At 38.7% G+C, this 25,175-nt stretch overlaps 1 protein-coding gene across 5 annotated transcripts in view; it reads left to right on the top strand.

The window, feature by feature from the left end:
• BCL11B (BCL11 transcription factor B) overlaps nucleotides 1-17,420 on the top strand; it is a 97,026-nt gene extending 79,606 nt beyond the window's left edge. For all 5 annotated transcript variants that reach the window (XM_050335907.1, XM_050335908.1, XM_050335910.1 and 2 more), the window contains one exon: nucleotides 10,165-17,420. In XM_050335907.1, coding sequence (XP_050191864.1) covers nucleotides 10,165-12,176 — 2,012 coding nt within the window. In that variant the 3' untranslated portion in view covers nucleotides 12,177-17,420. The remainder of the gene's footprint in view (nucleotides 1-10,164) is intronic.
• The last annotated feature ends 7,755 nt before the right edge of the window (nucleotides 17,421-25,175 follow it).

Raw genomic sequence — 25,175 nt, forward strand, 5'->3', positions numbered from 1 at the left:
CTGGAGGGAAAATGGGGTTTCATTTAATCAGTCCAAGAAAATTCACATTCTTACCTACTTATTCTCCCCAATCTCCCTCCCCACACTTCCACCCCCATATCGTCTTAAAAAAAAATCCAGAAACATCTGACCAGCTTTCATCTAAGGGAGTGAAAATCAGTGGAACTTGTCCTTGAGGATCCATCTCCGGAACCATTAGTTCAAGAGATTTATTATGTATATTCTGTAAAAAGCTGTGGCTTCTCCTGTGCATAAGCCCACAGTCTTAGTCAGTTGTAATGGTTTGATTTTTGTCAACTCTCCTCTCAAATAGGTTGCTGAATACCTTTGAAAAAGTGCTTATAACATGCATAAAAGATAAATATTTCATCTGAAGGAAAATACTTTGATGCTCCATGCAATTCTGTAACATTCATAAGGTCCAGTTTTTACCCTATAATTGCCTATCATTATACACAATTTACATATTCAAACATTCTCTACAAACCTTAGTCTAGCATGTTTTTATTACAAATTCAGATCAAGGGAATAACCTTTAACTTCAGAGACAAATGAGACAAATTTACAAGTGCATGTCTGCTGTTTTCTTGTGTTTTATAAATCCCTGCAGACCTGAACACTTTTGCTATAACGCCACTCAGAACAATATACATATATTACTACTTGTTTGTAGTGCTTCGGTAATGAGTCCCCTTTGTATTAGATAACCTATATAATTCAGCATCTAGGCCCTCCATAACGTCAATTATCTCCTCATAGCTAAATGTACATTCCATTAAAACAAGATTTACAGCCTTTACAATACTTCTTAGGGTTGAACATGGAGATTTTGTGGATTTAAAGAAGCAGAGATGGGAGTTAGCATTTGTTAAAGAAGCAATGAATTAAAACAAAAATGTTATTTCATTTACTAAATATGAATAGGCACCTAATACCCTTAAGAAAAAGTTGCAGTAAAACAAACTGAAGTACTCCTGAGGAAAAAAGGACAGGAAAATTTGTTTTCACCCTTTGGCTTCTTTTAATGTTTCCTAATTTACTTTTTATTTTTCCATTATATGACATGGACAATTTCCTTTATGTATCCTTCTTTTAGTTCCTATTCAGATTACTGAGGATTCTTGATTGTGAGATGAGAAAATGGCACCTTAGAAAAGTCTGTGGGAAAAAAAAATATCCCAGCACTTGCCAGTTTTCAAACAAAGCTGGTTACAGGAAACCGATTTAAAGGGAAGCTGCTGGCATATTTCATATGTTGTAGAAAAGATTGACATTATTTCAAATGCATTTGAATACCTAATGCTAAGAAAAGACCTAAAAGTGTCCTTTAGCAGTACAACGGTTTTTCACGAGTGCTGTAAACGTGATCTTGTATATTAAACCATCAGCCATGGGTAGTCCTATGGTCTTTTAATCTCACGAGTGGGTATGTTGCCCCCCCTGTATTGCATTCCCCATTTTCTCTGATAGTTTTCACTATTTTATACATCGGGTTTGTAAAGCATCATTTCAGTCTGCTAGCTGATGCCTTAGGTTCAGAGAAACTATCTAAAAGACACAAAGCTGTTTAGATGCTAAAGGTGGAGTCAGTTGAAACTGTTGTATCACAAAGGGCTAATTTAAAAGTTAACTCATTCGCTATTGATCTTTTAATATTGATTTTCCTGTTTGCTCCTCACTTTTCACACTTCTCCCTTTCTCTGCTTTATAAATTGCCTTTGTATTTTAGATTTAACACCAATTAGGAGAAGGTGTTCAATGATGACAAACATGTTTTTTATCTTCCATTGAAACAGTGCTTCTGGGTCAAAATCCCTGTGTCATGAGTTCCAACTTTTTCTGTGCATTTTCCTTTCCTTTTTTGCACTAAGTAAAAGTATTTCTTCTATAGTCTGAACTTCCAGGAAGCCAGAAGCTCTTTTAAGGAATGAGAAATTGGACATCTAGAAGGAAGTTGCCCAAAATGCCTATTGACATTTTATACCTAAAAATATAATATTGCCATTTTGTAATGCACTAGAAATTAAACTGAGCTGTGCATTTGGCTCACTTATGTGAATCTGGCAGTACAGATCTGAGGTATGATTAAGTCTCACAGAAAATGGGACCATTGAACACGAACTGCATCTTCAGCCAAAGGTCGCCTGTGTCCATTAAGAAGCAGGAAGCATCTGTTTGTGTTATGCATGGCTGTAGTCTGCCTGCAGCCTCCTTCTTTTTTGTAACTATAAATGCCAGAGAGGACATATAATATGCTTCTGGGAAAAGTTTAATGAAAAAAAGAACAAATCACAACTTGCTGTATTCATGCAAGTCTAGTTAAGGTCCTTGTTAGTGAGAACATGGTATAGTTTATCTGGAAAAATTCAAGGTCTGCATTGGTGATTATCACAGCTACTTTGAATTCATAGCAGAGCAATTCAAATCAGAGTTTGACGAGGTTTATCAGGTTGATATCTCTAAGACTTTCACGGATTTATGCTCTTTGTTCTTGGAATTCTGAAAGGATTGGCTGTAGACAGACAGCATGACAGTCTGATTTCTCAGCTATGTGATTGGTAATTAATGTCTTTGGTTTTCCATTCATTTAATAAAATAGTTCATTCAACAAAATAGATATTTATTATTACAAGAATGATAAACAGAGGATTTGCAGTTCTGCCTAATAGAAAAGGAACACTGCTGAAATGGTTTCAGAAAATAAAATAGTCTCTCCAAAGTGGGGCAGCACTTAATTCACCAAAACTGGAGTTTGACACAGAAAGAATAGCACAGTTAGCACAGAAAGAATTAGTAAATTCTTGCTAAAAGTAAACATTAAATTAGTAAACATTGCTAAAAGTAGTGTAATATTAATATATTTTAATATTGGTGCCAATGAGTGCTACTGTAGATATTTTCCAACAGGTAGAAAATGCTCTCAAGAATGCTTGTATTGCTAATCAAAATCAGTGCTGGGAATGAGAGGGTCTTGGGTGTGTAGGTTCTCTTGGCAGAAAGCTTCTTGCATAATCTCTGTAGAGAGCTTGCAGTCTCACTAGTCAAGGTAGAAACAGGATGGGAAAAGCTGTAAAACATACAGGCAGTGTGTGGGAGAAGAATATTGCATGAAGTCGTGATTTGATGATGGCACTGGAGGAAACAGGCTTTCAAAAGGCAAGGTAGAAAAAGAGAACAGGGTCTTGTATGGGAGGAAGCAGGATTCTGTTACTGAGAAGTAACGTCTCTCAGTTAGTTCTTTCTTCAGACACCCTTATTTTTCCATCCACCTCTTAAAAACATTTAATTTTTGTTTCCCTGTCACATTCTTTTGTTTACTCACCTCATCCTGAGATTCCCCATTTCCAGATGATGACAGACTGCGTGACCCCTCATGTTGGGTTCTTTCATCTAAATCTTCATCTCTTCTTGACTGAGATGTGCTTCAGGTTGGCTGAGCTTTACAAGAGACAACGGCTGTTTATCTGAGTGTAGAATCAGAGGTGCGTAGGTTGTGAGACTGCAGGCGACTTGCTAAGTCATAAAACACTAACTTTAGCTACCAGTTGATGCTAACTTTATGAACTGTTGGTGATAGTCCCCATCACCCTTAGCAGGATGTGCTGCAAGACTCTCTTGAGCCCTTTCTTTAGATGAGTTGGTGTGGGGATGGATTCACTGTGTTAACTCTGGGGATGGATAGAGGAGTTGTGCTTGTTTTTCATCTTCAGTGCTTGTTGCCATCAAAACAAAATTAAGATGAAGAGAGGTGTAAAGAGTAAGTAAAGAGGTGTAAAGTTCCTTTGGGTTTGGTGTTTAAAAGTAGTCACTGTCATTGGACTGGCAGTGGTGATCCACACCAGACTTGGACCCTACTTCACATTTCTGTCTTTTTTATTGAGACCGTCAGTCCTTCTGAAATGGAGGTAGCAGCACTTCCAAACAGCCCAGGTAGTTCAGGAAGGGTAAAACTCTTGATATTGTGTGTGTTCAGCACATGTTTATTCTATTATAAACATATGTAAGTAAATGTTCTTGCTAACTTGGATAATTTAAAGTGATAATATGGCTTATAAAACCTCTTCAGCAGAAATATGTGTATTTGAGATATTTTTGCATACCCAGTAAAGCATCGACTATGAACCGATATAGTTCACACAGCAGATCCACACTGCAGACACCTGTGAAGCATTTGGCCCTTGTCTGGGTGATCTGTCAAACTACATATAACGATATATTTTTTTCACTATGCAACACTAAATCTTTCCAGTGTTTAATGCCGTTCTCTTTAATGTCAGCTAGTCTTATAAGGAGACTTGTAAACTCGTGTTCTCAATTATGGCATTTTAATTTAATAATAATTCAATTAAAGGTGTGTTTTTTATGGAGCATCCACGCTACCTTTATTGGTATTATTAGGTAGCCATCATAAGAACAAGGAGTAATTATTTAAATATTCATTAAAAATCAAGTGGTGGAGAAGAGAATAATATTGGCGGAAAGATTGTAGGAACCTGATACATGTCTGTTCCTTAGCACTACAATAAAATGTGTCCTTCCTTTAAAGCTTGCAAGTTTCTACTTTTTCTGAGCTTCTAAAGGTGCAGTAAACCAGCATTAAAATTCCTTAACGTTTTTATTGCTACTGTTGTAACTTTGTAAAAGGGAACCAGAAATATTACCTGGAAAGTATTGCTGGAGGTAAAGAATGCCAGTGGTTATATGGACCTGCCTGCAGGTCCTCACCACAGTCCTGGTGGGGGTTATGGGTGGGTGATTAAAAAGAAGGGGAGTTCATTCTCTGTTACAGCTAATGGAATTATTCAGGCATGCTGAGGGGAGGATTCATAAGGCACTGGATGTCACTGTAGCTCAGCAGAAAATAATGAATTCTCAACAGTTCTTATCTCACACTGATTATTGTTTGATGGTATCCAGAATAACTGAGGAAATTTTAAGGGAAATTTTTATCTCCAGGGCAAAGATGCTCAGCATTCAGGGTATATAGAAAGTCATGTACCAACTGGGCAAGGAAGATCTGCGTATCACTAAATGATACAAGTCAGACTGCAGAGGACAGATAAGTCAGGGATTCAGGCTACTCTTGTTCTGGGGGGGCAAACTGGCATGTCTTTTCTCACTACCCCCTCTAAGGGCAGAATCTGGGAGGCAGGATCTGAATTTAGCTTTGTTTTGTGCTGTTCATGAAAAAGAAAAAAGCTCATTATTGCTTTGACATTTTGAATGGAACATAATCTGTCATGCAGTAATGGAGGGAACACATTTTAATATTTCTGGAAAAGACCATCTTTTGTCATAATATGCAGAAAAGGCAAGAGTGTTCAGTAAGTTCATAGTTTATAATTACCTGCTTTGGCAGAAGACACTAGAGAGATTTTTAATCTCCCAGATAAAAATGTAACAAGATCTAATGGTTGGGAGTTGAACTCAGCAATTTGAATTGGAAAGAAGAGAGGGGGTTTTTTAGTACTGAAAATAGTCAGCCATGGCCACAGACTACTCCAATACAAAGTGAATTCTCTCTCACTTGACATTTCCAAATCAAAATTGGAGAAGGAGTTGCTAAAAGACATGAAGTGGTTCAACTGCAAATCTCTGGGTTGGATGATATCTGTATGTGAGGAGCTGACTAAATTGTTTCTTATGTTTTGTATGTACATCTAGGTAGGACAATATATTATGATCTTAAATTGCAGGAAGAAAGATTAGGCACCTGGGGAACCTTCATGACTGTAAAGGAGAGAAGGAATGAGGTAGACTTTGGAAAGGTTGTAGAATCTCCATTTGGTGGCCTTTGAAGTGGGATAATGGAGCATCTGCCATAGATAGGAACAGATGCATAAATACGGAGATATTGTGACAGGATAAGGGGGAATGGGTTCAAACTAAAAGAGAGTAAGTTTAGGTTAGATATTAGGAAAAAAATCTTTACTGTGAGGGTAATGAGGCACTGGAATAAGTTACCCACAGTAGCTGTGAATGCTGTATCCCTTGAAGTGTTAAAGGCAAGGCTGGATGGAGCTTAGAGCAACCTGGTCTAGTGGAAGTTGTCCCTGTCTGTGGCAGGGCGTTGGAACAAGATGATCTTTAAGGTTTTTTCCAACCCAAACCATTCTATGATTCTATGATCCTTTGGGTCAGGAACTGGACAAGGGCAAACCCTAAGTTTATCCTAGTACTCTGATTCTTTATTTTCATGACCGTTCCTGGCCTTCAAATCAGTATTTCGAAATCTGTGCACCCGTGTCTCAGTAGGATTCAGCCCTACAAACCTCTCATTGTCTGAATGTGGCAGTGCTTTTTTGGCTTTACTGCAACCGTGAAACTACAATTGATTGCTCAGGAGTTGTGACCTGGATGTCTCATGTTTGTATGGTAGATACACCATATCTACCAACTACTGTAAAGATAAAGAATTATACTTGAACTGTGAGCCCTGAGATTCATGCCTAGTTACAGACTGTAGCATTGAAACCATGTGCAATTCATCGAACAGTAATAATGAAGTCTTGGCTCGTGTTTAACTCTAAGCACATGAATAATTTCATCACTATCCAACAGAGCACTTCAGCCTATGCTTAAGTTTCACTGATGTTGATTACTCACATGGTCAAAGTCAAGCACATGCTAAAGTGATAAAGACTGCATATGGCAAAGACTATATAGCTAGTTGTCATAAAGAGGATATTTAGACAGACTTCAGTGCAGGTGGCAAGGGATTAAGATAGTCATATATCAAAAGTAGACTTATAACAAAGTTTTATAGTGTAGGTGCACTGCATTATTAAATATAAGGATCATTCTTGAGCAATATGTGGCTGTTTCTGGGCATGTTTAAAATATTTAGCAAGTTTTTGAATATAAAAATGTTTGGACTGGATCTTCAAAGATTTTTGACATTGTTCTGTTCTTAAAAGTGAGCATCTACACTGCTCAGGGCAACTTTTAGGCAAGATAACCATGAAGTGATAGTAAAGAAATTAATTTTTTTTTTTTTTTTTGAACAGGGAGTCTGGGGAGAGTCTTTGAGGGTTGTGAAAGTTTTTTAAAAAATAAAATTTATCTATATATGCAGACATATACACATAAACACTCATGAAGCAGTCGGAGATTGGTAGCCAGGTAGCCTGCAGTCAATTTTGTTGTTTTGTTGGGGTCTCCTGAAGAGGAGTCTTAGGGAGCATAAAAGCCAAACAACAAAAAGGAAGAGAAGACTTATGACTGCTAGCTTGTAAGTCTTAGATCACTAATAGCACTAATTTGCTGTTTGAAAGAAAACAAAAAAGGAGGGGATTTACTTTCCTCTCTTCATTTCGTGGAGGTGAAATTTTGGAGAACAAAACAAACTAAAACATCTTAATTCCATGTAACATGTAATAGCAAGCATCCAGCCAGCTGCCATTTTGAGGGTAATTTTTTTAATCAGCCATTTCAGTTTTAGATTGGCCTTGATCCTCAGCCTGCTTAGGAATTTGTCTTCTTACGTATGTGCCTTTGCTCAAGTAAATGTGTTGCTGTTGTTGTCGTTTAATACACAGCTGCTTTCTTCCTCCTGTCAGTTCTTGAGCTAAGCAAAGAGAATGCATGCACACAACACAGACACTCACACACTTAATTTTTTTAAAGAAAAAAAGCCCCACAACAAAAAAGAATGCATGCTGTGACTTTAAAAATGAAATAATCGAACAGCTGTGGGTAATAAATCGATTAATTAGAGTGGGTAAAGTGAAGGTGAAGGGTGCAGAGCACTCTTTAATTTGAAGATATACGACCTTGTAAGATGCTGCACTTCATTTGCTATTAGATCACACTTTGGAAGGGGCTTTATTAAAATCTATTCTAGGGTGAACTGAGGTAAAACATATTGTTTAAAAAAGCTTTTGACAGAGTATGTTATATACTTTAGTCTGCTTCAGTGATTTCTGTCACTTTTTATACTACACATGTTGCTGTGCAAGAAAAGTTAAAGGTCTAGACATTTTCATCATATTTCTGTAAGAAACAGAAATTTAAATATTTGAAGTAATAATGGGAGCATTTACTGTTGCTTTGGCTGCAAAGATGACATAAAACTTCCTAACTGCCTCAGTGCTGAGTAGATTTTTAAGGGATAATGTATCAGTTCCTTTCCACGTTTGTATGTGGCTTTCATTAATGTCAATAGCAGTTACGGGCCCTTTTTCCAAGCCGAGTGCAGTTCTCAAACTTGTGTTTTTTTCGAACAGCGATTGTTAGAGATTAATCAAAGCAACTGCATCTGTCTACAGACACAGCATGCAGGGCTGGGGCACAGGGGCCATGTCAGCCAGGCACAAATGCCCACTGTATTGTATACATTTTTTCTTGGCTGTGAAGAGATGGCTTCCCTGAAATCGTGGTTTGAAGCTGCTGTCCACAGCAATAGCCCTGCTAAATCAATAGAAGCGTGAGGAGTTGCATCACATTTATCACCTGCCTTTGTAAATAAGTTTCCATCTGATACATACTTTTTCCTTTATGCTGATGTTATGGATGTATATTGGGTGATAAGATTAGATAAACTGACAGGCTGATAGGTAGGCAGATAATCTTCTAGCCTCCTTGTCTAAGGTTTTGTAGATTTTGTTAGCAGCAGCCATTCCTGCAACAGCCAGAAGAGGGGAATTCAGTCAGCAGCAATCCTGCTTCTCCTGATGTGCCTGAGTTTAACTTTTTTTTTTTTTTTTTTGGTCTGCTATGAGTCATTCCCCCTTACAAGGTAGTTTCGATAATACGGTTCTGTTCACCTTATAAACTCTTTCATTTTCAAGCTCATGCAACAGGCTTTTGTGAATGGCAGCATCCCTGTCTAGAAAAGGGTCTGTGTAGTTCAGCTTTGGATCTGAGCTCCTGTGGAGCGGCTGAATCAGGCACTGCTTGGGTCCTTGCACTGTCACGGGTCAGGCAGGAAGCTTGGTTCAGCTACTGAACTATCAGGAAGTTCAGTGCCTTTAGGTGCGGTGGGGCCATGGCTAGCCAAAATATATGCTTTCATAAAGAAACAAAAAAACAAGCAAGAAATTAATTTTAGGTTTTCCAAAATGGGCAGTTGTTTTTTCAGGAAACCTTCCCCTCATTTAATAACAAACAACAAAACAAATCCTGGACCATGAATTTCAAGTTGACACATGTTTATGTTTATCAGAATCTTGCAGAGACATTGAAAAAAGTAGGGGAGTCGGAGAAAAGTGCTTTTTGAAGATAGCACATAGTTTATATTGTGCCCAGGACTGGAATTTTCTAGCTAGCAAAATTATGACTGTGGTGCAGACTTGTCCACACCTGTCCTTTATGTAAAGCTGAATCAAGGTTAAAGGAATGCTTTCCACCTTTATGCAGCCGTTCAAAGAGGCTAGAAAAGCAAACAGAACAATGTTTTTGGCTCTGGTGAGCATTTCTGCATTGGAGGGCAGGCTCAGGCTCAGAAATTTTTGGGACCCAGTTCAAGCACGGCCCGACATTTGTTACTGTTAATTGCAACTGTGCTGTCGGCTTTGATTACCGGATGTTTCATTTGAGTGGCTTCTTGGTGTTTTGGCAAAAAGAATGTCAAAGTGGTTTATGCAAGGGTATGTTTTCCAAGCTCCTGTTGACTTGAATAGGACTTGTGTGGCTAAATACCTACATAGTATTTTAAAAATGGAAGTGCTGGCATGACTGAAGCATGTATAAATTAAATTCAGCAAGATCTCAGGGGACTGCTGCATGAAGAATATAAAATGAAAGAATGAAAATGACACTGAAGCTCCTTGCAGGTGCCTTGTAAAACCTACCACGCTGCATTTTCCTTGGTTTTCGTCCGTAGTCATAAATCCCTTGAAACAAATTCCTTTTTGTGGAATAAACACATGAAAGGATTTGGATCCTTACACGTCATGAAGGAAGGTTTTATTTGCAAGTTAGAGGATGTCAATGTATATAGCACAAATGACTACGTGTGATATTTGTCATACATGTTAGGTGAATAAGTGTGGTGAGTAAATGTGCTGTTCAACAATTTATATCAGTCAATACTTTGCAATTAAATCCTTCTTTCAGAAATGCCAAGAAGGAAATGTGTTAGCAAAATAAAGTGCATGCCAACTGTATTTAAATGTTCTCCACTGTATTATTTTTTAAGTGTTCTTTCTGTTTTTTCTTTTATAGGTAAAGATGAGCCTTCAAGCTATATTTGCACAACATGCAAGCAGCCTTTTAATAGCGCTTGGTTCTTGCTTCAGCATGCCCAGAACACACATGGATTCCGCATCTACCTGGAAACAAGCCCTTCAAACAGTTCCCTTACTCCACGCATCACCATCCCTCCTCCTCTGGGACCGGAGACTGTTGCACAGTCCCCGTTGATGAATTTTCTTGGAGACAACAACCCTTTTAATCTTTTGCGGATGACAGGACCCATCTTGCGTGAACACCCTGGCTTTGGTGAGGGTCGGCTCCCAAACACACCTCCGCTGTTCAGCCCACCGCCTCGTCATCATCTGGATCCACATCGCCTTAGTGCCGAAGAAATGGGGTTAGTTGCCCAGCATCCCAGTGCCTTTGACAGAGTTATGCGTTTAAACCCCATGGCAATTGAGTCCCCAGCGATGGATTTCTCCAGAAGGCTTCGAGAGCTGGCAGGAAACAGTTCCACCCCTCCGCCAGTCTCACCCAGTCGCACCAACCCTATGCATCGCCTGCTGAATCCTTTCCAGCCAAGTCCTAAATCACCTTTTTTGAGCACCCCACCACTGCCCCCCATGCCCCCCAGCAGCACTACGCCTCCCCAGCCTCAGGCCAAGAGCAAGTCCTGTGAATTTTGTGGGAAAACATTCAAGTTCCAGAGTAACCTTATTGTGCACCGGCGTAGTCACACAGGAGAAAAGCCCTACAAGTGTCAGCTCTGTGACCATGCTTGCTCCCAGGCCAGCAAGCTAAAACGCCACATGAAAACACATATGCATAAAGCTGGCTCCATGACAGGCAGGTCAGATGATGGACTGTCCACCACTAGTTCCCCCGAGCCAGGCACAAGTGAGCTCACTGGAGAGGGACTGAAATCCAGTGAGGCAGATTTCAGGAACGAGAGCGATCCTTCTCTGGGCCATGACAATGAAGAAGAGGAAGAGGAGGAGGAGGAGGAAGAGGAACTTGAAAATGAGAGCCGGCCAGAGTCAAGCTTCAGTATGGACTCAGAGCTGAGTCGTAACCGAGAAAACGGCTCCAAGTCGCTGCCGGACGAGAAATCCCTCGTCCTGGGAAAAGTCATCGAGAATGTAAGTCTAGGTGCCATTCAGCAATATAATGACATGTTAGCTGAAAAACAGAAGAGGAGTAGCTTCATGAAAAGGTCCTCTGACCAGCGAGACTTGTGTCCTCGAGATCTCTGTCAGAGAGATCCGGGCGATGAAGACTCAGTGGTAGGAGAGCTGGACCGCACTGAGGAAGGTGCGGTCAATGGAAGAAACTTTGGCCCGGGTGAACCCTTCCCAAACTTGTTCCCCCGGAAGCCAACACCTATCACGAGCCCCAGTTTAAACAATTCCTCTAAAAGAATAAAGGTAGAGAAAGATTTGGACTTGCCACCAGCAACGATAATACCTTCCGAAAACGTTTACTCCCAGTGGCTGGTAGGGTATGCAGCATCGCGGCACTTCATGAAGGATCCGTTCCTCGGATTCACAGACTCCCGACAATCCCCCTTCGCGACCTCTTCCGAGCACTCATCGGAGAATGGGAGCCTGCGTTTCTCCACTCCGCCGGGGGACATGCTGGACGGGGGGCTCTCAGGGCGCAGCGGCACGGCGAGTGGAGGCAGCACCCCCCACATCAGCGGACCCGGCCCTGGGCGACCCAGTTCGAAGGAAGGGCGCAGGAGCGATACATGTGAGTACTGTGGCAAGGTCTTTAAGAACTGCAGCAATTTGACGGTACACCGTCGGAGCCACACTGGAGAGCGGCCTTACAAATGCGAGCTCTGCAACTATGCATGTGCCCAGAGCAGTAAGCTGACGCGCCATATGAAAACGCATGGCCAGATAGGGAAGGAGGTCTACCGCTGCGACATTTGCCAGATGCCCTTCAGTGTTTACAGCACCCTGGAGAAACACATGAAAAAGTGGCATGGAGAACATTTGCTGACAAATGACGTCAAAATTGAGCAGGCAGAAAGAAGCTAAGGCCCCCCCCACACACACCTCCCTCCTGCCCCTCCCTGCCCCCATCTCCGCTAGGTTAAATTTCAGGGGTCTAGGTAACATTTTATTTGTACAGTTTAACTATTGCCAACTGAGAAAAGATGACCTAACTTGCCTCCGTAAACATAACTTAGCATAACTATGGTAGGTGCCAGACTTTGGCACTTAAATATAACCTGTGTCTACAAAGTTCTATTAAACCCGAGGGTTGATTAAGGCAGTAAAAATTGTGGAGCCTTTTAACTGTGCAATAATTTCTGTATTTATTGGGTTTTTGTAATTTTTTGGCATGTGCAGGTACTTTTTTTTATTCTTTCTGTTTAAATTTCATTTAAAATTTTGTTGGGTATCCCTTTTTAATTTTACCCAGTCGTAGCCTGAGATTACTTGCATTGTAGGGGAGAAACATATCGTTTAAAATTATAATTTTTGGGCCGCTGCTTTGTTGAAATTTAAGCTAAGTGTGTGTAATTTCTTGTGAAGAAGCCAGCGTGAGAGCTGAAATCTATCTTTCTTCCTTTTTTCTTTCTTTTGTACTTTCTTTTTTTTTTTTTAATTTTTCTTTCTCCTTCTTAAATAACCTTGAAGATTAGGGAAAACAAAACTGTACAGCGGATAACAATCTTTAAAATTAGCACTTTCTTTTGAAATTGGATCAAATACATAGCACTGACAATGTCGCTGATGATAGAGGCCTTTTCTAGATGGATTGTAGCACTAAAGCTATGACAGCAAAAAAGACAAAGGTGCAGAAGGCAGCTACATTCAAAAAACAGAAACATTCTTAATTGTACATTGCTATCTGATAGTTTCTTCTTGTTGTTAAAAGCTATGGCAACATAATGGTGCCAGTTTGTCACTTTTTGGAGTGTTTTTCCCTCCCTCTTCCCCTCCTGTGACTCTTCCCAGAGACAATAAAAGTACATCTTGAGCATTGTAATATTATTTTCAAACCTCAGAGGAGCCAAATGCCATCTTTTTTTTTTTTTTCTTCTTCCTTTTTTTTTTCTTTTTTTTTTTTTTTTTTAAACCACAAAATCATAAAATTTGAATTCAGGACATCTACTTCAGTCTATTTTTGCTGTAGTTAATTATTAGAAGATGGGAAAGTGTGATCTTCTCAGTGAAAAGCCTCAACTCATAGGCACTTAGTTTATGAGTAGGAATATTATATGATGTACAGTGATGTTATTATAAGAAAGACAAAAATAAATCCTGGTTGATTTACCTGTCTTGGCAGGATTCTGCTCCTACTGAAGTCGGTAAGAGTTTTTCCCTTGACTTAATTAGGAACAGAATGGAATTGTATTCAGACAAAAGCATTATGACAGACAAAAAGTAAAGCAAAGGAAAATGCACCTGCTCTACTTTTAAATTCCAAATGTATTAAAGCCTTTTACAACTAATATTAGCAAACAGTAGACAATTATGGTTAGAGATTTTAATTATGTTGACCCGCACTTTAAAGCTTTTGTTTTGTGGTTAAGAGAAAAATGGCTTCTCAACAAGAAATTACATCATATTCTACTTGGCCCAAAGGTGGGTTAAACTGTAAGGGAACAGCTGAGATTAAGTGTCAGTGTTGCTAAGCATGGCATTCACAATACTGGCACTATAAAGAAAAATAAATAAAAATAATTTATTGGACAGTTTTTCTACTGCCATTCAATTTGACGTGAGTGCCTTGAAAACTGATCTTCCTATCTGAGTCTCTTGAGACAAATGCAAAATGTTTTTGTGAAATGGAAAGACTTTTAAAAAAAAAAAGTAAAACAAGAAAAGTACATTCTTTAGGAAAAAAAAAAAAAAGAGCCACATTTACTTAAAAAAAAATTACTGGTTGAAGATAGTGGACATGAAAATGCCATAAGACCCAATCAAATGAAGATGTATACCCAGCACAACTTCGGACGTACATTAGCTGAATTATTCTCAGCCTTTTTTTTTTTTCAGGACAACGCTGCTTAGGAAATGGAATGGAAATGATTTACTGCTGAATTAAAACTCAAATGACACAAATTACAAGTTGCTATCATTGAATGAGAAAAAACAATTCAGGAACAACGGCTAATTTTTTTTTAAAAGTTAAATTTAGTGCACTCTGTCTTAAAATACGTTTACAGTATTGAATACATACAAGGGTAAAAAAGAAATTGTGTGTATGTGTGTTTGAGCAATCTTTTTTTTTTTCAAAGTTTGCTTAATAGGTTATTAAAAAAAATGCCATAATGGCCATGTGTATATTGTTTTCTTTTGGTGACGGGGTTTTAGTATATATTATATATATTAAAATTTCTTGATTACTGTAAAAGTGGACCAGTATTTGTAATAATGGAGAATGCCTGGGCATTTTACAAAACCAGAAAGAAAAAAAAAATTTTCTTTTTTCCTTGAAAATGTTGCAGTAAAATTTAAATGGTGGGTCTATAAATTTGTTCTTGTCACTGTAACTGTAAAGTCTTGAGTTTTAGTAAATTTTTTTCTGCCTTGGGTGTTGAATTTTTATTTCAAAAATTGTATAGAATCTTGTATTGGGGGATTAAAAGGTGATTGCTACACCACGTAGAAAAAGTATGTAGAAAAAAGTGCTTAATATTGTTATTGCTTTGCAGAAAAAAAAAAAAAATCACGTTTCTGACCTGTACCTATTTTTCTCTTTTTTTTCTCCCCTTTGTCCCCTTTCCTTCCCCTTCTGGAATGGATATTGATATTGGTTGATTCATATGATGTAGGCACTTGCTGTATTTTTACTGAAGCTTGTAATTTTTTAACTGTACGCTTGTCCTTTTAAAGGGATTTAATGTACCTTTTTGTTAGTGAATTTGGAAATAAAAATAAAAACAAACAAACAGGCTGCCATAATATATTTTTTTAATTTGGCAGGATAAAATATTGCAAAAATAAAAAAAAAATTTGTATGTGAAGTCCTTATTGTACAGGAAAAAAGGGGGTTGTTAGACGACCTTTGAGTAAAAGAAACAAAACAAAATAATTGCTTTTTTATTTTAAAGTTTTTTGTTGTTGTTGTTCACAAATAATTTTAGTTGTATATATATTTTTTTTGTCAGAAATGGCCTACAAAAAAGTGCTGTTCCTACAGGGCTCTAAATAACTTCAAAGCTGCCTGGACCCCTTGCATCAAGGTTTTACCAGGTATGGTTGAACCAGGCTGGATGGTTATTTCCTATTTGTGTGAAATGAAATTCCGTTCCCGGAAAGGTGTCTGGGGTGACATCCCACAGCTTCCCTGCAGATTTGAGAGAGAGAGAGAGGAGATTTCTTCCCCTCGTTGCAAACAAGAAGATGTCCAACACATCTTCCCTCTCCTGGCCAACCCCCACTCACTGCTCCTCACACCCTGCCACTGCCCTATGGAAGAAAGTCTTTTTATAGCAAAAAGTGAGAGCTGTTGCATCCACTTTGACATAAAATGGTCTGCTGTTGGTACAGCTGTAATCGGGTTGAAGTAAAATTAGTCCAGGCACAGCCCTCCTCTTCCCTGTCAGAACAGGACCGACTCCATGTACAGGTCTTGCCAGTCCATGTTATTAGCTGCTTTGCTGCTGTTCACTTCTAATTGTACATTCCATAAATTTCTGAATGTTTGAGGGACTGGGATGAAATCCTGTACCTTTTTATTTCTCTCTTCTTTGCAGTCCTTTTTTTCCTCTCTCTCTCTCACACTCCCTCCCTTTTGGGTCAAGGGGAAAGAGAGGTGGAAGAAGAGGCACTAATACTTCAGTGAAGGGGAGAAGGGGAATACGCTCAGTGCTCTCACAGGAAATGGTGGTAAAACTTAAAACAAAAACAACAACAAAAAAATATATTGCCATGCCAAATTTTTCTGCTGCTTTCATTCATGCAGAAACACTGGAGCAATTGGAGAGGCATGGGTGTGACAGGGAGAATTTGGTCCAGCTACCTAACAGATAGATGTATGCCTTCCAGACTTGAGTGGTGTACCCTTAAGACTTCCGGAGAAATTCTGGATCTCAATTAAACTGATATAAATCAGGAATTATTCATAACTCTTAGTCCTGGATTACTCCAGCGTAAAGGAGGTTGGAATGTGGTCCCTTAAAGGCACATTTTCACTTTTTGGTGAAAATTCAGATCTCTGGAGTTTCACATAAATCCAGGCTTGTGTCACTGAGCTCAGAAGAACCTCTTGGACTTGCATCAGTGCAATGAAGATCAGAAGTTAACTGCACATTTTCAGTCCACAATTCATTAATTTAAGAAACAATTTCACCTCTCATTTTAGTGTAAGTTGCTTAGGAGCTCCAGTCTCCCTGTTGTTTTTAATGATCCAGAATAACAAACACCAGCAGTTGTCTAATTTTGTGACTTAGATCACTGAAAGTAACAGTGAGTCACCCAAAAGCACAAGGGTTGTGTTTCTGCAGACTGTAGTGATACTGAAATGGCCCTCCTTATCTTCCAGCTTAGAAGAGCTGTAGTTTACTAGGCCACAAGCACAATATAACATGGACATAGCTAGAATGGTGCCACAATTCTTTTCACACTTTAGGTAGTTTTTCATTATTTTTTTAAGGTTGAATTTATTACTTTCATTGTGTCTAGTCCTGCTGCCTTTGTAGTCCAGAGCAAAACTCCAGTCAACTCCCTTGGCAGCAGGACAGGTCCGGGAACCTGGTTTTAGAAAGAAAAATACCAATTTTTAAGGAAAGGGTCAAAAAAATCAGCATTTCATCCCAGTCCTATGTAAAAGACAGTCCAAGGTTTTGTTTATCACAGGCAAACTCATTTTTATGGTGCTCTTTGTATTTTAGAACTGCAAAGCAAAGTAACGTTGATTTAAGTTGTTTGCATTTGTACCGGCAAGGCAAAATATTTTTATTACCTTTTTCTATTACTTATTGTATGAGCTTTTGTTGTTTACTTGGAGGTTTTGTCTTTTACTACAAGTTTGGAACTATTTATTATTGCTTGGTATTTGTGCTCTGTTTAAAAAACGAGAGCACTTTTTTTTTTATTATGGATAAAATGTTGAGATGGCTGGAGGTCATTTCAATATGGCTTAGTGAAATATTTATTGTTCCTTTTATTCTCTGTACAAGATTTTTGGCCTCTTTTTTTTCCCCTTATTGTCACAATGTTGAGTTCAGCATGTGTCTACCATTTCATTTGTACGCTCGTTCAAAACAACGTTTGTTCCAGTTTCAAGTTATAAAAATAAATTGGACATTTGACTTGATCTCCAAATCTTGTCTTTCCTGGTTTTTTGAAATTGAGGGATGGGAAGGGGAAAAAAGAAAGGAGTGAGGAGTTGAAGCTTCAGATGATAGAGCTCATGCCATACTTTCTGTCATTTCTCATGGGAGTCAACCAGGAGAGAATTCTTGTTTGGGGAGGACATGTGAGAACTTGCATGATGCTAAGCAGATGCTCAAGTCCTGTTTACATCCCTTTGACTTAAATATGATGTAAGGTATTTCCTGAGTAGGGGACTTGAGAGAAAATGGTAGAATAATGCCTGAAGCAGTCACATTTCTCATACGAAATGAGCTCACTTTTCTGAAGGCGGGGAGAACTGCTTTGCTCTTGTGTTTCTTTCTGTCCCTCCCCACCAACTTAACTCTATGGTCTATGCACTTAAGTTTGTTAATGTGTTCTGCTTCTTGGATGCCAATGCAAACAGGGAGAACACTTAACAATTCAAACAGGACTTCAATTTGGGCCACCAAAGAAGCACCCAAAATATAACTGCAGCTAAACATCTACTCCTCCTCCTCAGCTAGGGACAAAGGTGTACACGGTCAAAGGCAGAATTTTTCTCAATTTGAGGATAATTTTGCACAGTTTGAGGGTAAGAGCTGACAGCTACAGACAGTTCACTCTCCTGATGCTCTTTATCAAGCCAACCTGTTAGCTAATGCATGGAAATCTTAAATAAGAGAATTGTTATTCAAACCAGTATTGGAAAGCATAGGAAAGATTTGTAGTGTCAGAGACCAGATTCTGATTTCCTGGAGGCCCTGGTCCAACAAACCATGTAACAGGCTTGTGATTCAAAGCAGGCGGGTAATTGAAATTCATTTCAAAGGAACTGCTCCTGGACTTTAAAGTATTTGGCTCAACTCAGAAGTCAGGAGGGGAAGCTAAGTGGTTTGTGCTACAGAAGAGCTCCTACAGATGGTCTCTTCCTGATCTCAGGCTCCCTGAATCTACAATCTAAATTTAGGCATGTGTGTAAGTGCTTTGCTGGATCAAGGCTTCAGAATGATATAAAAGTTACAGGCTTTGAAAAGTTGCACTCATGAAAAACCAGTGAAAATGAAATCAGAACCCGACGCTGACAATTATATTGGGCAATAGTTCACGCTGTAATTTCCCAAATGCCATGTTCGTTTTGGATGCCTTCTGCAGTGAGCTGTAAAGGCTGTTACATTTTACTTCTAAATTTTGTACAGTTTGCATTTGAATGGGGTGTTTTTGACACCCCATAAACATGACTTCACTCTAGCTGAGCTTTACACCGCAGTGTCATTTTGTCAGCTGTAAAGGCGCTGCAGGCCTTGCAGATGTTGATTTGGTGTTTGAAGGTTTAGCAGCAGCAGCCTCTACTGTGCACTGTGGCTTGTGGCCGGAAGGGTCTGGAGAACCAAGGGGACTGACTCTCTGTCTGTTGCCTCTGCTAGGGGACATGGTGTCTGCCCGGCAAGGAGAAGCATGGACCTCCTGCAAGTTGTAATGCCTTCAGTCATCACTATTGGATCTGTTAGAGCTTGTCTGTCAGAGCTCTGATTACTCACACACATTGGCATGAGGGGTAATGTAGAATTAGGTCGTTTTTACAGAGAAAATGTGAGAAATCACACAAATAAAGCTGCAAACAACTAAATCCAAATGAGTCTCTTTGCAACATCCTTGGGTTGGATACTCCTGTTTTACACATGCTTGTGTAATCCAAGAACTCCATTATAATTAGTAAAGGAAAAGGGCTTAGAAAAATCTTTGTGAAAGCCAAGTGAAACCAATGGAATTCAAACTTTGGTATGAAAGGAGAGGTACTTTAGCTCAGTGTTGTAATTGTTATAATGAAAAACTATTATAAAGGTGATTTGATTTCTCAAGGTCCTTATTCTTCACACTGATTGTACACTATGTTGCTTCTTTGGATTCAATACATTTATTACTGATTTACATAAGCATGCCATGGACTTGAATCTGGCTTAGTGGCTTTACATACATGAAACTTACATAAATTATAAGAACATGGAATAGCATTGGCCACTGAACTGTAAGACCACAATTGAGATTTTTCCACCAAAATGTGGAGATCAAGAGCTACATTTACCCGATCAAAGGACAGAAAGATACCATGTGATCTGTACATCCAATTAAAACAGCTTGAAAACTGAGCACTCAAAATGAAAGGCTTGTGAACAGACCAATAATTATACACCAAAATCATTCAGGAAATAATTCTGAATAATGAATATATTTGAGAAAATTGTGATCTATTTGCAGACAACTTGTAAGCAAAAAAGAAGCAACATTTGCCTAATAGTTGATTTGCTCAGAATTATTCTCCTAGCTCAGCTAAACACTGACCTTTAGCTACTCAATGACAACATGCATTTCACTGTCTGACAGATGACAGACCATTCTCTGGGATCACATGTGTTAGAGATGGAAAAGACCTATTCACTCCAATACACCGCCAATGCAAGACTATTTCTTTCAGTACATTTCCTAAACAAGATATTGTACAGAACAGGATCAAATATAATTTTACATCTACACATTGGCTGGTGAGGAAAGATTCTTCACCCAGATTTGTCGGTGTCCATTTTCCCATGGCTTTAATCACAGGATATGACAATACTGTACTAAATCAGTTGAGAGTGGACATATGCTTAGGGCTTGGTGGGACTGCAGTTTGAGGGTGAGACTAGTTCCAGAAGTTGTTCAGATTCTTCTGTTTCCCATACTAATTAGGAGACCATTGCATTATGCAGACAAGGTATTGATTTACAGGTAACTTTTCTGCAATAAAAACAGATGCAGGTTTCCTTTTATGTGTATCTTTTTAATTATTGCTTATTCTGTCGGGATACCTGTAATAAAGTTCCTGTGCAATGGAAGATCGGTTACATATTTTCATGTAGAGTTGGCAAGTGGCAGTACTGATTATGGTGGAAGTCATAGGTATCATCAGAGAACATAAAAATTAACAAGAATGTGAAAGAAAACTATGATGTTTCAATGATTCTTATAAACTGACCAGGAATTACAATAATCCAAAAAAATACACATCACTTTTCAATAATGTTTTAAGCATAAAGAATAGATGCCAAGGACTAAGAAGTTAGATGTGTATGTGTGCAAAAACTGTGTATACATCTCTGTGTAGGTAACTTGGATATAAGTGTACCTGTAGAAAGCTAGAAATTTGAATTTCTCCTAATTAACAGACAAGTGTAACTGAGCTCATTTTCATCCACAGCGCTATATCCTTAAGATTGCCGGTTACTTTAGCAAAGCTGATTTAAAATGGGTATTACCATGATAAATGAAGACCCCTAGCTTCACCTCTAAAAATAACAATGGAAGTACCCATTGCATGTGGGCACTGTCTGTATAATGTTCTCCTAGACACTATTAAAACCTCTAAAATGCTGGTTTTCAGTAGAAACCAATAGACCATAAAGCAAAGGTCAGTGACTAGCCAAACTAATCTGGTACATGTGAAATTTCCACAGTACCAAAGTACTACTAGAAGGTGTGTTGACAATTCTTTCCCTCGCCATATTTATTAGTTTATATGTAGAGATAGATATCACCATCTGTGTGTTTGGGGCATGTGGGGGTTCACTCATCATGGTGCATGCGTCTTCCCACTGGTGGGAGATGCAGAGAGACAAGTGACACTAAGGTAAATCAGAAAAGCCAAGTAGACATGGAAACACAGAACAAAGCACTCCTCATTTTACTCTCTGTGATGTGATGGAGTGAGGAAGAAGGCCTAAAGAATAGAGTCTTCATATGATATATTTCCAATGTGAATCAGCAGCAAACCCGAGGAAAATAGATATTGATAGCAATAGTAGTTTCTATGCAGGATGTGGGCTGCAGCAATCTAATCAGAAACCAGGCACTTATCACAGAATACTTTGAATTCTTAGCAATGATGTAACATAATGCAGCTTCACTGAACAAACCTTTATTCCAGCAAAATACCCACAAATGACTGATAGAATGAAATGACACCATTACAGAATTAGAAGAGGAGAGGTAAGGATATGTTAAGAGATAAAAACAAGGGAGAAAATCATGTTTTGCATAGTAATAATGTTCAGATGGAAGGAATGTGTTGGAGGATCATTGATGCGTCAAAACTGTTAGACATTTCAAAATACCTAAGTGAAATCAGAGTTTAAATCACATTTTAGAAGTAACTTGAGTTCTAAGACCCACTGATTTTTAACAAGCTTTGCCTTTCCAAATGACTATTGAAAATAAGGCGGGGGTCCAAAGTTATTTTAGAAGAAAAATTCTTGTCATAGATATTACTGTGCTCATATTCCAATGGTTTAAATTATTGTTTTTAATGTCTGAACATTTTTGAACATAGAGAACTTGTAATGCCAGGCTCATTCTGTTTCAGTTTGTGACTTAATCTCATGTTTACTAAAGAGAAACATAAATCCTAACTCACCATGTGTAAGGTGAAGAAACTCAACATTGTACCTAACAGATAATACAATTTTAGGGTAAGCAGCACATGGCCAGGACACTGTTATAGCCATTTCACTAGATACAAAAGGCTCCAGAAACATCTTCAGATCAATATGGTTAATAAGCATCCCAGTAGTCCTATGAAACTCTAGGAATGACAACCTGGTGGATACCTCTCCCTGCTTGCAAGAGGTTCAAATTTAGATCTGCAATTTGGCTTATTGCAAAAGTAATTGAAGTAATAGTATGAAATCATAGCTATTTAAAATGCCTAAACTGCAAACAACCAACAACGTGAACTTTGTTGTTGAGGAAAACACATTTTTAGTCAAAAAATCATATCTCTGCATAAAAAATGTCCACTGAAGAAAATGTTACTATGTATGTGCTAGTTTTGAAGTTTGATAAGCGAAGTATTTGCAGTTTACTCCTCTGCTATAGTTTAACCTTTCTATAAAAGAGTTGCAGCATAGCTCTCATGGGTGCTCCTTGTCCACTCTACTGCAAAGTCAGGTAGATTAACCAATTCTTTGCTGACAGATCAAACTAATCAAAGAAAAGGAAAGGACTTAAACAATCTTCCCAGATGTGGATCTGAAAGCAGATTTTATTTTTTTTTTTAGTAGCTAGTTATAGAAATTAATTGTCTAATTCTACATTGTGGGAGAGCAAACCAAAGTGGGATATGTCCTGATGTAAATCAGCATTGTTTTGTTGTGTGAAAGTAACATCAGTTGAGAGTTATTTTCCAACTTGTGCTATCCACCCCAGATGGGTAAGAGGTTTTATACCTGATATATTTTTCATAAAGACTAAGATGTTCCTCAGACTTATTAAAGCAAGAGGTGTTTTGAACCAAATTACTTGATTGCTTTGTGATACCGAGCATGACTTCCCAATAAGTTAATCCTTTCAAAGAATAGCAGAAAGCATTAACTCTTGGTAAAGTAAGTATACTGTGCATGTCAGTAGGAGCTTCTGTGATGGACATGAATGACCAGCCAGCAGAATTAAGTAACTTTTTTTGTCATTTCAGTCTGATGTAATTTTTCAAGCAGTTTTCCCCAGAAGTATGTACTTGTCTTGATATGTAAAAACTCTGGCCACAGAGTTCACGTGATTTTCCATATTCGGAGACTGCCTCTTTTGTTAGCTGTTAATCAGATGTGATTTCATGTTACCATTTTAACCCTGGTGATGAATGATTCCTCAATGTAAAACCAGTACATTTATCTTCACCATCCTGTGTTCCCACAGATGAGGTTTCAGTCATTCTTCCTCTGGCTCAGCAAGACTGGACACTGACTTCTCCCTAAACTGTTAATGTGAAGTAATTCATACAGGTAATTGTGCCTCAAGGGAAGTTTCTTGGTTTCTTGTGGAGCACCCCGGTGATCTCCTTCTGCAGTTCTCTCACATAATAGATGCTTAAGTGAAATAGCAGCTTAAAAAAAATGAATTCAGATCCTCTGAGCACAAAGGATGAAGAACGACCTGCATGCCTACAAGTGAAGTGTTGTTTGGCTTGCCTCTGTTTCTACCAGCCAAACATCATATCTCAGTTTGCTTGTATTATTACATGCTCCCAATTTTCCCTTCAGGGAATGTTTTCAGCTCAGAAAGAGAAAGAGGTATACAGTTTGAGGAGAAGAAAGACATCTGCCATCTTGGAGGAGTCACTCTCAAAACAAAGTGGATTTTGAGGGGTCAGTAGTGGGAGAAGTTCTGTTCAATGCTTCATTAAAATCTAAGGTGATGGGCTGAAGACAATGATTATTATATTTGCACACCGAACCAGGTGGTGAAAGATCAACACTGTTGAAGGTTGATGTAGTCTTCAAATGGATCTTAATATCTGACCAATTTACTAAACAGCTGTTGGCCAGGAAAAAAGGGGTATGAAGGATCATGAGTGACAGGCAGACAGCAATATGGTGTTGCAAAAAATGGCAGATACCACCATGGGATATATCAGTGAGAATATCCTGTAAATGGCATGATGTACTCTGTCCACTCTTGTGGCAATGGATTTACCCTATGTAGGATGGAAGAAGTCCTGTCAGAGATGGACTGGTGAAGGAAAAGAAGAAAACAGCTCAAATGTTATAGAAACAGAAGTTTTTAATGTTGTTTAAACATATCTTAAAATGGCTTTTCTGTATTTTTGCAAAGTCACTGCTTCTCCTTCCTGACACCCCCTGCAAAGAACTCTTATGCAGGAATGTCCTGGGAAGATATCCTGAGGTCTTATCATTGGCCTTTGTTAACCCTTTTCTATTGGCTATTAATTCTTTACCTGATTGTTTTTTTCTGTAGTACCCTGAGACTGTAATTGGTTCTTTCTTAATCCCCCCCAAAAGCCTTATAAGCCCCCATCCCCACAATAAACCTCTCTTTCGTCCATCCCTCTGCTGTGGTTTGTGTGAGCTCCTTACAGGCTCATAGAGCCACGTGCTAGGGGGGCAGGTTGGGAGAGCATTACACCTCCAGAGAATGGCTTGACACCCAGGACCTGAAGGTGCCCCCTCCAAATCAGCCATCATATGATTCTATGGTATCTAGAAGAAGAAACAAACACACAGCACCTTCACAAGGAATTTCACCGTATGCAACTCTCAGATCCTTTCCTGGCAAACCTTTCCTTTCCTTACAAATCAGTGGTCATGGCTCCCCTGAATGGCACCTTAAAAGAGCAAAGGTAGCTTTTTTATTTAATGTTTACTAAACAAGACAGTTCAATGGCAACCTTGCCTTCACCCAGTCTTCATCAAACTGCAGTAGAGACTTGTGGACCAGATTCAGATCTGGTGTAAGCTAGTACAACATAACCTTTGAAAGAGTTCCTCCTTCCACCAGACCGGAATTTAGCCCTTAATTTAACTCAGAGAAAAATGCAAATTAGCCTAATTAAACATACAGTTCAAGCAATCAAGATACTGGTTTTGTACTATATTGATCTATTTTAAAATATCAACATAGGACAGTTAAAAGCAAAGGGGGCAATTAATGTCTTTCCCTGGGAAGGTGTGAAAGGTACCTGTCAGGTTTCATTAAGTGTATTTATTCTTTCCTTTCAAATTGTCTCTGCTTTGAGCAGACCACTCTTCTGGGTTAATGGTGACAGAAGACAGCAGCACTGCTCTAAGCATTCTACACAGGAAATGTAGCCTATTAGTGAAAGATGGGGAATCCTGAAAATGAAATACTTTATTGTTGATGCCTCTGAAACATCCCATATGCTTATAACTGTCTCCAAAAAGCAGCACTGGAGTTTGA

This window comes from Myiozetetes cayanensis, unplaced genomic scaffold (assembly GCF_022539395.1).
Source record: "Myiozetetes cayanensis isolate MyiCay16 unplaced genomic scaffold, myiCay2020 scf6-25, whole genome shotgun sequence".
NCBI classification, from domain to species: Eukaryota; Metazoa; Chordata; class Aves; order Passeriformes; family Tyrannidae; genus Myiozetetes; species Myiozetetes cayanensis.